The sequence below is a fragment of the Muscardinus avellanarius genome (assembly GCF_963383645.1).
Source record: "Muscardinus avellanarius genome assembly, chromosome: 8".
Lineage (NCBI taxonomy): Eukaryota > Metazoa > Chordata > Mammalia > Rodentia > Gliridae > Muscardinus > Muscardinus avellanarius.
The window spans coordinates 77692684-77705940 of record NC_137794.1 but is presented as its reverse complement, the minus strand read 5'-3'; the positions used below and the strand labels follow the sequence as shown (position 1 = coordinate 77705940).

The following is a 13257-nucleotide window of genomic DNA, read 5'->3' as shown; positions in this document are numbered from 1 at the left end:
AAGATGGCAGGGGGATCCTTTTCTTTAGTATGTTGGTTCTAGAAAAGCAAAGTTAAGGAAATCAAAACAAATGACACCATGTTTGAAATTGGCATTGTCTTACTAAGAAGAAGGATGTATATTAACTTACAAGTCAACACTCCCTGACAAGCACAATTAAAAAAAAATCATGTAGCTAAAAAAAAAAAAAAAAAGAAAGAAAGAAGAGATGTCATACAACTTGGGCAAAATATTTAGTGCTCAGCAATAATCAGAAATTACTATTTAAAACTTTAATATATGGACTAAAGAGGTATTCAATTGTCTTACTATTTTTGAAGAGCAAGTAAGGATATTATGAAAGCTTTATACTTTATTATTCCTAGAACATTAAAAATGAAATTCACAAATATTCTCTTCTCTCTAATATCACCATTGCCTTGTTTCACCAAATTCACTTCAATCAAATTTTTTTAAACTCCTGACTTTTCAGAAAAAAACTAGAAATCAATTCCCACTGATTTGACATTAGTTATCATAGCCTGAAATGAGATATGGAAAAACTCTTATTAGACACAATAGTATATATGAATGTATATCTTGGTATTTCCTAGGTCATTTGTATTGCTTTAGATTTTGAGTATTTTAAATTAACATATACACAAGTTCTTCCATTGATTACCCAATACTTTTACAAATAATAAAATTGGGAAGAGATAATTTTTCCTTAAGTAATACATACTTCTAATATACATTCAATGTTTAATTATACTCTTTGATGGGTAAATTTTGTATTTATAACATTTTGATAAATTTTTATAAATAAAATGCTGAATGCTATAAAAAGATACTATTCTATTATTACTAAATATCAAGAATATCCTGTAATATTTATTTGCCCCCAAAATAACATCTATCACTAAGGATTTTATGTTTTTAATTCTTGAGATTATTTTCAAATTATATAAAGAACTAAAATATAATCATTAATGTAGGAATCGCAGACCACAACTTCAAACTTAAACTATTTCCAAACAGGAAATTCCATGCTGAATTTTTAAGTCTGTTCATAGCTTAACAAAACTTTTCTTTTTTAATTTATCAGTGATAAATAAATGCTCTGAACTGTGTCACAGGATAAACTCTCTGAACTGTGCCACAAGGAATCAGTTCACTGTGATGGTTTCAAGCCTTGCTTTAGTAGCCAGGAAGACATGGGCCAAGAACCTAACTCTACTATTTCCTAGTCAAATGAATTTGAACATAAACTGTATAAGATGATATGATATTTAAGGGCTTTATAGAGGAAGGTATCTAGGAGGCTAGATAAATGAATAGTAATAAAAACATGTTTCTCATGAAAGATGATTGATTTTACTATACTGTCCTCCACTGTCATAAAATTTGAGTAATGGACTTTAAGATGTTTTAAATTTGTTTCTAGTTTGAGAATAGATAGGATATGAATAAATGAATGAATTAATCTTGGAATCTTTTGAGTGTTATAGCAACATTCCTTATAGCATTATTACCAAGAAAACCACTTTTTGTCATTAATTAATAAACACTGGGTATCTCTCATATTCTGTATGCCAGTGTCTTTTTAAAAAATAAAAATGCATTAGATAATTAATTTACAATATAAAATAGTGTTTTTATTTATTTATTTATTCATTTATCTATTCATTCATTCATTTTATTTTGTGGGACTGGGGATGAAACCCAGGGGCATTCTACCTCCAAGCAACACCACCAGCCCTATTTTCATTCTTTATTTTGAAACAGGGTCTCACTGAGTTGCAAACAGGGTCTCACTAAGTAGTTGAGGCTGGCTTCAAACATGCGTAATCCTCCTGTCCTTTTATATGAACACTAGATGTGGAATTAAACACTGACTTAAAATGGAATCTAAGGAAATCTATGTAGGTTTTAGCCTTTGGCATCTGGTCTAACATGTTTCTTTTTATATAACATCATTTTGTTCAAACTATTAATCAGAATAAATTTTTCTGATCACATTCTCATCTAACACAGATTGTCCACAGCCAATTTCCCATGAGGTAGTTGGGTCATTTAATAACATTCTTGTGAAATTCTCATGACACATGGAATCATACATTAAATATGTCATGAACTGGCTCATCAGCCTCATAGATCACCCTCCTTGTCACTATGGAGTACACATACCTGTGAACAGACACACACAGGTGTCCATGTGGGTGAGATCAGCTTGGCAAGGGGTACCAGCCACCTCTCTGGCTTCTGTTTGTAAGTTACAGGGAGAAAATAGCCACACTGAATTGTAGGGACACCCAAAGAATGCTGGAAACTTCTGTACTGTACAATGGTGGTGTGTTCATTCCTTTTAGTTTGAGGCTACATAAAGGCAGTGGAAGGAAAATATCAATGTATGCATCAGCTGTACATGAGAGGCCCCATCAGTGACCATTTCAGCATGCTCTGAAATGCCTGAATGCAACAGTTTCACTAAGTTGAGAAGGGCCTCCCTAAGGTGCTGAGGCAGTGAACCTGAAATCCCCATCTCAGCCTCCCAGGTACTGGGATTACAGGTGTGCACACCATGCCCAGGAACATACCAAGAATTTTAAAATAGTTAACATTTCTTACATCTATGTATTTATTTATTCTACTGAATTACTCATAAATGAAAATGAGAGTAGTTTTAATAAAGATTATTATAGAAATTATAATAGAAAAACATGGGAATAATACAATGTACAATAGAAAAGTAGTGTGTTACATAAAATTGGAATAGTCCTATTAATTTCAAAATGGTTTTATATAACGCTGAATTAAATGATTAGAATATATACAATTACAGATATGATTCATTTGTATGTAAAAATACAAAAATATGAATAACAACTTTCAGTTATAACATTACAAAATGGCTTCCTATTTTTATACTAAAATCTTTTGTAAAAATATAAAACATCAAATATAGAGAACATGAAGGTCTACACTTTTAGTGTAAACCTTTATTGCTAATATTCAAGTCTCCAGTACATAGAAAGCCTGCAGAAATTTCTTGACTGCAGCAATCCGTATTGTGAACTATCGCATGGCCCCAGTTGTGCATTTGTTTTCTACACCCAGATCCTTCACTGAGTAGAATTTCTGACATTTATGAGTCCATTTTAAGAACTTTTAAGCGTAATTCCTTTTGTCATTTTTAGGCAAACTGAAATTCTTAATTTCATTTTTCTGACACATTTCTTATTTTTCTAAATCCACTTTAAATCTTCAAAAACAGAAATTATACAGAAATAGATAACTAGAATATAAATTATTACAAGGAACTGAGTGATAATCATAGCTCAAACACAAAAGACTATATACACAGTATTGGTTTTTATAAAAGCTGTCAGGTAGAGGACAGAGGAGGGGAGAGGAAATGTTAGTAGAGATGGGAAGAGAGATAAGGAAATGGGTTTTGAGGGCGGGAGGGGACTCATGATTAATCTGAATGATGATCTTGGTTAAAGCCTGAAATAACGTGGAGGATAGTTAATATATCTATGAACTTGCTGTGTGGTTTAGAGGATTTCCAAGCAAACATTTGACAGAGATGTTTGTCATCTTTTAGCCACATATAACATAATATTTTGAGAGGTAAGTAAGAAAAAAACCAATTTTCAGGAATAATTTATAGGTTGCACTTCCAACCTTACACATGATTTGTTGGAATATAAATTTTTATCATTTACAGCATCTTCCAACTGGTAAAAATACTCAAAGTAAGACATTGCCTCAAAGAGAAGACCAAATTCAGTGATGTCCACAGGAAAGATAAAATTATGGATGTACTCAATAACACATTGCTTCTTCAGAACCTCAGGATGACTTAAAATTATGTCTAATGGACATGATTAGGTGAAATTCCAACAATCTTAAAGAAGTTCACTCCTGGCATGCTAATTCTTACGTTAAAGAAAATGGCTTAATATAACATAAGGATTTCTAGGTACATTTTTATCTAAGTAGAAGAAATTATAATTTGATACATAGAAATCCCTCTTTTTGGGTACTAGAAATCTAACCAAGGTGCATTTAACTCTGAGCTATATCCTAAAACCTTTTTATTTAAAGCAGAGTTTTCCTAAATTACTGAAGCTGACTCTAACTTGTGATCCTCCCGTCTCAGTCTCCCAAGTACTGGAATTACAGGCACATGCCACTATACCCAGTGAAATTCCATATTTTTTAAAAAGTTAGATAATTAGGGTGCTTCCTCTTCTTCCTTCCCATCTCCTTTAGTTAGATTGTCCAACATGTCAATGTCAGTCACTAAGCCAAACATGAGAAGTTGGCAGGGAGCAGGGAATGGGAGGTGAATTAAGGAAGAACTAAGTAAGTGATGAGGGGATGTATGCCTCTACCATCCTGTACCTCATAGTTATGTATGATTACAATGCATCAATCAATTTAAAATAGTAATAATGACAATAATAATAATGAACTATATCAGTTTGTAATAAAAAACAAAACTATTTCAACCAATATTTGGAATACCATGATCTGCTTGAAGTTTCCTTCTAGCTGATTTCTATGCTTTACATGTTAGTGTTATTTTCAAATAATAATAAGACATTGATAATATTATCAAACACTTTTCAAATACCAAGCACTATGTTAAAGATATTATAAAGACTGTTCCTATCATTTATCAAATTTAATCTGAGTTTTTAAGCTGCTCAAACATTTTGATCAACATCTAGATTTTGTCCTAAGCACTTCATCAGAAATAGCGATATTTATATAATGCTACTAAGAGCAGCATTATTTATTATAATAAACTTATGAAAAAACCACAAGATCTAATGAAAGAGGAAAGGTAAGTTAATTTTTTCATCACTTGCCAATAAGTTGGCCAGTAATAAAACTAATTAAGAAATTATGGGATAACTAATTATTACTTTCATCTTAAAGATCAGAAAACTAAATATTGTGAAGGTAAAGTTACCCAAAGTCACAAACAATCTAGTAGTTCCAAAGATTGCCATCTAGTATTATGATTTGAAGTGACTTATTCCTGACCACTGTGCTAACTTACATAAATTGAATTAAACGGCAGTTTATAGAAGAGTACTGACAATACTATCATGGTTGTATGTTGAAGTAATTTACCCTGCAACAGAACACATCCACTTTGTTTAAGATTCAGAGGCTACCTTAAGAGGGAGCATACCATGGTCTCTGGGCATGGACTTAGAGGAGGGGACGATAGGATGCTCACTTCTCCTTAGCCAGATAGCCCATCACTTGGTTCTAGTTACTATCACATAACTTGTGTTTGTACCAATGAGTTTCATCTGCATCCCAGGTGACAGGAAATCCTGCTGGTTTGGGTTTAATATGGCAGAACTTAACTGTACTAACATACATGAATATGTATACTATGCATATAGGTACTATATAGAGATGTATGATATATGTTTATATGTGTACGCTATATAAATGCTAACATATATACATATGTACTTTTACTATAAACTTGCTTTATGACTTATAACAAATGCTTATACAGAGTTTTCCTTTGTGAAAAACAGAATAAATATAAAAAATGATGAAAATAAAAAATAAAAGAAACCTACATTAATGAAGAATGGTAGTTGAGATCAGAGGCACATACAATAGTTAAATAGAAAAAAAAATCTGAGTTAAGGTTCCCATAGCAACTGCAACCCAGTTGAATTTCACTTTTATATTAAGTAAGCTTAACATGAGTGGGAATGCAAAATACTTCCTCTGAGTCAAAAAATTACAGAGAACACAGAGACAATGGTCCACAATATTCTGGCTCTCAAGAATTGCAAATATGAACCCTAATGTGCATTAATGTTGGCATATCAATAGGGTATATTACATGCATTTATTTTAAACTATCATTAAATTTATAAAACAAGTATTTAAATGACAAAAATTTCTCATGAAAATCTGTTAATTCATAGTCAATTACTTTGTAATTTATAAGTATAAGGTCACAGTTCTGCTTGTAATTATAGAGAAATATTTGCTTAAACTTCAAGTTATGATAAAAGTCTGGTTACATTCACTATCAAGTGCTTTAAACTTGACAATCTCAATTGCTGTTGACGTAATCTAAAACTATGGAAATAGATACACGGAACTTAAGAGAGGGTATACACATCATTTTTTCAGAGCATTTTTAGTTTGTACATCTTTTTCTATGTCAAGAAGATAGAAAAAAAGGCATGAAGGGTACTTACTCCTGTTATGTAACGTGGTCTATATTGAATAGTTCCAAATAAACCAAGAATGACGATAATAATATGTACAAAATTTGCCAAGATAGGTGCCCACTGGTATCCAAGAAAGTCAAATATTTGCCTCTCCAGCACACAAACCTGAAACAGCAAAACAGGACCGATCAGCACATATGAGAAACATCACAGCCGTGAGAAAACAAAGGACCAGACTGACGTTATCTTTAGCAATTATAAATCTGTTATAATATCTGCCATTTGTTTCTAACAGTGAGGGTGGCAAATCCAGATATATTTCAAAGTAAGACTAGGTCTACTGTGGATCCACAGACAGCTACAATACTTTCAGGAATGATTTTGTGGAGGCATAAAGCAATATTCACAAGATGTCATCTGTGCAGTCACAGGAGAAATTATATTGTCAAGTGCCTTGTCAAACACCTGAAATCATCCACCAGCAAGTCAGGGAAGTCCACATGACACAAAGGGCTTGTCATTAGGATCTGCGCAAATGTCATTATATAAGTTGGGAAAGAACAAAGGGCACTTGATAGAGAGAGAGAGAAAAGAATTCTTTAACAAGACACTTGGATTACAGAGGTAGCTCTGACTTGGCATCTGCAATGGCCTACGCAAGTTATTACCCTTATTCAGGTGTCTTATTCATCATTTGTAAAGGGTGGACCTTCAAACCGGTGTGAATGGTCCTTCTAGTTGTTGGATTATAACTTAAATGACTTTTTTCCATACCCAGTTTTTCACAATATCAAAGTTAAAAAGAAGCTGTGAAAGGAAATGAGAGGGACTGAAAACAAAATGACGTCATCACTATGCTAAAAGCAGAAAACTCATATTGCTTCAAATTATTGGGTTTCACCTATGCCTCAACTTCACAGTTACAAAGAGAAAAGTAAAAAATATAAGCAGTGAGAAGATAAAAACAAAACCATCCAATTGGCCAACTGATAGCAATAAACTGTGATTGGTCAGTGGTCCAGAAGTACCATTTTATATTGGAAAGTTAAATCTGCATAGTCAGTAGTCTCTCATCAGATCTAACAAAAAAGCAGATTGGTGACTTTGTTCTTCTTGCTTGCCCTTGGGTAAAATTATAATAAACTGTCTGATTAGAGAAAAACATACTAAAAGGACATGATGTTCTATACCAATAGTTAACAATTTTTGAAAGAAGAATGGTGACTTAACCCTCAAGTTACTAACATCACTATGCTTTAATGACACTTCTTATCAGAAGGAAATAGTCTACAAACACGTAGTATGCTTTTAAATTAAATACCTATAGCTCAGTTTGAATACTTTTTGAAAGATCATTATTAACACTGCAGTTCTTTAGCTGAGCAGCCTATAGCCCCATCAGGCATTGAAAGAGAAAATAAATTCAAAATAACTTTGAATAATGCCTCTAATTCCCTAAGGCATGCCGAGTACCACGTAATGACAGTAATAGTCACAGGACTAACTGTTCAAACCTTCATTTATATGCACACTGGCAATAATTTTGAAAGAATCTCCTGCATTCTCCTCCTCTTCCTCCTCCTCCTCCTCATCATCATCATCATCATAATCTTAATTTGTTCTACCTGACAATATGCTAAGTCCAAGATATTCACCAAAGCCTTAATAATGTAATGCAATATCCTGATTGTCATAGGAATTGAACATCACTCAATCTCATAAGACCTGAACTGCCTTCAAGGAAGCTGAAACATTCCTTCAACTACTTCATGTAGTCACATTTTGTATAAAAAAAAGACCTATGACATATATCCTGTTGGAATCCATGAATGGTGCCCAAAAGTAAGGTGTTGTTAACTTTTGCTAATTGCCTATAAAAAAAGCTCATTCAACATAGAATTCTTTATCTTTATTTTATGAATAAACAGTAAATAGGAATATAAAACAACAGTAACAATCTAAACCCTATAAATTTTGAGCATCATAACTGTGGGTACACAGCAGGGAAAAAGTATAGAGAATGAAGCACATCAGTCAAACAGTGGGAAATTTTCCAATAAATGCACCAATTGTGGAAGTAAATAGCAGTACCACCATTAATTATAAAAATAAATAGATTATAATGTTTTCACTAAGTTTGCAAGGCTAAAATGAAATGCTATCAACATTCATCATGCTCTTTTTGTGAAAGAACTAATAGTTTTTTTTTACTAAAAAATTGTGCAGACTGACTGAAAAGGCTAAGGTATAATTCTTCACATGAAATATTTCTGCTTTTCCAGCTTTTTCTTCGTTGCTGGTCTTACTGTTCATCATAGGCAGTTTTATCATAATCTTTAGAGCTGAAGACTGGAGAATACTCTGAAAAATCCAGTGAGTATAAGGGAAATGGTCATTTGTGGGAGTAAATCTGTCCTACCTAAATTTTCTTCCAACTGGAAGTAGGGAGAATTTGAGTAGAAGAAAAGAACAAATGTTTGCCAAAGCACCTACTCTGTGCTGAGTACTTACATAACTCTACCACAGTCATGCAAAAATCGAGGGAGGTAAATATAGTTGTTCTAATCTGAAGATTAATGCATTTATGATGTAGTTGTACAAGATTTTACCGAAGTCAAAAAGTCGTAAGAGGTAGAACAGGAATCTAGGCCACTGTGCACACCGTACGCTAGGTCCTTACTTTGTCCCTTCTCACCACTACATATCTAAAAACCAAAAGGCATTCATGGGTTATGTTGTACAAACTGTGTTGGTTACAGAAAAATAACTCTTTTATGACTTAATTTATTCTGGCATAATACAGATCATCTCTTTGATCTTCTTTGTCAGTTCATAACATAATCTCCTCTTTAGTCAAGGCAAAATTCGCGTTTTATTTTATATTTTTGCCTCCTTCAACTCATATTCTCAGTGTTATTCTGATTTTCCCCATGGAACTCTCTTTAAAGTATTTACCTGATGTCTTTCCAATTGCCTTATACATAAATGTAAGTATGTATCCAGAGTCCAAAAGGATGCACCATGTGAATGTATTCATAATTTAAAGCAATCTACAATAAAACTGGAAAACTTATAGGTATTCTTTGTCTTTAAAACATGGCTACAGTGTGTTTTTTTATTTTGTTAATTAAATATGACAACATAAAGCAAAACACTATGCAAATTGACTGATAATTCATTTTCCTTAGAAATCTGTATTTGCTGGGCGTGGTGGCGCACGCTTGTAATTCCCGCTCTTGGGAGGCGGAGACAGGAGGATTGCGCAGGTTCAAAGCCAGCCGTGCTGGCTTAAGAGATTTGTTTCCAAAAATAAAAAAGTATAAAATAGGTCTGGGAGTGTAGCCCAGAGGTAGAAGGGCTTCCAAGAACACCAGTACCACCAAAAGAAGAAGAAGAAGAAGAAGAAGAAGAAGAAGAAGAAGAAGAAGAAGAAGAAGAAGAAGAAGAAGAAGAAGAGATCTCTGTATCACAGTAGACAGGTAGTGAGAACATATTATCAGTTTTTAAACATTATATGCAAGGTATACATTAGAGACAGATTTCTTTCACTAAGAAACTTGATCCCAAATAAATCTGTTTTAAATAGAGTCTGAAATGACAATATATGTAAAATATAGACAAAGAGACCAAGAATAGAGCCTTACTTTTTATTTTTTAAAAATTTTTATTGGCGTATTTTAGTCATACATCTTAATAGGATAAAAAGACTTGTGAAGACATACATGCACACATCACCCAATTAGCCCTTTCCCAATCCCCTCCCCCCATTCCCTCCTCAGAGGTTTACTTTATTTTTTATTTTTTATTTTTTATTTTTTGGTGGTACTGGGGCTCCTGGAAACCCTTCTACATCCGGGCTACACTCCCAGACCTATTTTTATATTTTTATTTGGAAACAGGGTCTCTTAAGTCAGCGCGGCTGGCTTTGAACCTGCTCCATTCTCCTGCCTCTGCCTCCCAAGCGCGGGGATTACAAGCGTGCGCCACCATGCCCCACAGAGGTTTACTTTAAAAAGAGTCTTAGTTACAGTGAGCAAATGGAACTAGTCACGGGCATGTGCAAGTGTGGTATGTACTGAAGGAAACAAAAAATATAAAGTATTTGATAAAAGCCTGTCAAATAACAATTCATCCCAATTAGATTGAACCAAGGATTTTCTGTCTCCTACCACATAATTGTTTTTCTTTCAAAAAGTAAATAAATAAATCAATCACTGGCAACAGTATGACAAAATTAGGGCTACCATCACCAAGACACCACCAAAAAAAATCGATCTGGTCCCATTGGCTTTGATTATAGTAGGAGTCAATATATTTTAGTGGTGCAGATCTCAATTTTTAGAATTAGGAATTCATATCTCTATGTGACCACAGGAGTTCCTTTGGTCTGTATGAACCTTAGTGTCATTCTCTATAAAATTGTGTATTGTAGTACCTGGCACCTAAAGTTTTCATGAAGATTAACAGAGTAATGCGGTGCACCGTGTATGTATTAAAATGCCTTGTTAGTACCCTAAGATGGCTGCTATTTTAAGTTAGTATATTAACATACATAAAAACTCGGACACTAGGATTTTTTTGCTACAAATGTCATTCTAGGTTTGTACTCCTGCCAGCATATTTCAGTTAGAGATGACCAATGTTTCTCACTATGCTGGTCACAAAAACAAATTATATGATAGATATACCTGAAAAATCCTAATTATTCAGAGGGTGCCTTTTTCATGAATGATCTACTGTCTGATTTAACACCTCATGTATGGAGTTTATTGTAGTACTATGGCAAAATAACAGGCATCAAAATCATTTTTTTCCATTTTCCCCTCCACTTCTCAAATATAGTGAAATCTATTTATCTATCTATACTTGGAATCAAACCTAGAACAATTTTACCTCCTTAGTGTACTCATGCCTTATTTTATTTTTTATTTTGGGACTGTGCCTTGCTAAGTTGCAGAAGCTGCCCTCCAACCTGTGATCCTCCTGTCTTGGCTTCTCAAGTACTGGGATTACAGGTATGTGTCACCATGCCCAGGTAGCATTCATTTATTTATTTTTAATTGGTCAGCATATAGGTAAGCATAATAAGGATTTCCAAGAAAATACTAGTAAAGATTTATCATAAGTTAAAAGGAATTAATTTAGGTTTCTTACAGAAGTGCATTTTTATAAGGTATAATACTGACACATTGTACGTGGTATGTGAATTGAAACAGTCACATTTTTCTGATATTGAGTTAGTAGGTTACTTAAAGATGCATTAAGTGTCATAAAGTTAATTTTAGATTTTCCTCATTTTTGCTATTAATTTCATTTATATATAATTCTGAAGATGCTACTAATATTCTAGTTGTGATAACAGAATCATTTATTATTTCTCACAGCTGTTCATTCTGCAAAGCAATTTATAACAATTTCATAGTCAACACTCACACTATAAAAAGACAAGCTGATGACTAGCATATTATACTATTTAAAAAAAATAGTAAATTCTTCTGAGAAGTAACACAATAAGTTAAGAAAACAAATTGAAGTGCGGTTTGTTGCTGAACTTACCAAGTCACATGACTTCTCCATTCCTCACCTTTGTATTCACAGGCCAAATTTTATAGTTTTTATGTGTATATAATCACCAAATATCATTTTACATTTAGTAGTAGGGTTCTTAAAATGCTTATTTTTTATATTTATATCTTTTATCATAATACAAATTTCTACCCTTTTACTGTTTCATGAACATGCCTGGGTTCTGATAAAACAATAATTAACATTTGTTGAATAAGTAGATTATAAGTATGACAGACACTGTAATAAGCACTTTAATATGTTTTTTAAGTTAATGCTTACTTTTTCTTATTGTTTTACTGGGGATCAAACCCAAGGGTTGTCTACCTCTGAGTTAAATCCCCAGCCCTATTTTATTTATTTATTAACAGGATTTCGCTAAGATGGTGAGGCTAGCTTTCAATCTGTGACCCTTTAGTCTCAGTCTCTCAAGTCCTGGCATTGCAGTCATGTGCAATCATGCTCAGCTTACTGCTTTTAAATCATACTTTATACAAGAACTATTTGCTGGCATATTTACTTTACAGATGAGTACACTGATGCTCATAGAAGCCAATAATATGTCTAAGATAATGATTGAAGAGCTGAGTGCAAACCTTGACAAGTCTAATTCCAGTGTCTACATTCTCAGCCACAAACCATTAGCAGTTGAATCGAACTCTATGGCGCTAATTTCACACACTGTGTGGGAATTTACTTTAATAACAAATACCTTCCTAATTTCATAAGCAAATAAGCATGACTTTATTCTTAGGCAAGATAAAGGATCAGGAAGATATACTAATATCTGTTTTTATGTGTAACTATGATTTTTAAAATTCACAGAATTATTATAAACACTAAATAATAATAGTTTTTACTATTGCTCTATTATTTAAAATTGTTCAATTCATAATACAGATGAGTTTATAGGACCAAACACTTGAGAAAAATGAACTCAAAGTTTCAATGCAGTTAGTAGAATAATATTCCTGAAAAGTCACAACAAAATGACATCAGGAATTGGGCTGTAAAACATTTTCAAGCCTTCATAGCCTAAGTCTCATTTTTTAAGTTTAAAGTCTCCATATACTCATGTGAAATGAGCTAAAACGCTCACAGTGCAGTTCCTCTTGGTAGATAGATCACAACTTTGATTTCTCCACAAAGTCTATAATTTTCCTCAATGGAAATCTAACTTCCCTGAGGAACCAGAACACATCAAAATGACAGCTGCTCTAGGTAGTTTTCATGGCTTGCTCAAAGCACATGGCAGGTGTGAGTCAGGAATACAATGCATCCATTTGACCTTGAATTTCCAGCATCTTCACAACAAAGTTCTGATCGATTCAAGACCAAGCCAGTACACAAATGGGTTAAATATTCATAACAGAAGAAAATAAAATGTTCAGAAGATAGTATCTATAAACTTTGATGTGGCACATTTTTAAATCACTTGTAGAGTATTTTAGGTACTGGGCAATGCAAAACATTGTCCTAGGCCTTAGGC

General features: G+C 33.2%; 1 protein-coding gene across 3 annotated transcripts in view; it reads right to left on the bottom strand.

Moving 5' to 3' along the window:
* The window catches only part of NKAIN2 (sodium/potassium transporting ATPase interacting 2), a gene marked incomplete at both ends in the record, with an annotated part of 1067732 nt that overhangs the window by 585300 nt on the left and 469175 nt on the right, over positions 1-13257 (bottom strand). For all 3 annotated transcript variants that reach the window (XM_080700348.1, XM_080700350.1, XM_080700349.1), the window contains one exon: positions 6231-6368. In XM_080700348.1, coding sequence (XP_080556474.1) covers positions 6231-6368 — 138 coding nt within the window. The remainder of the gene's footprint in view (positions 1-6230; positions 6369-13257) is intronic.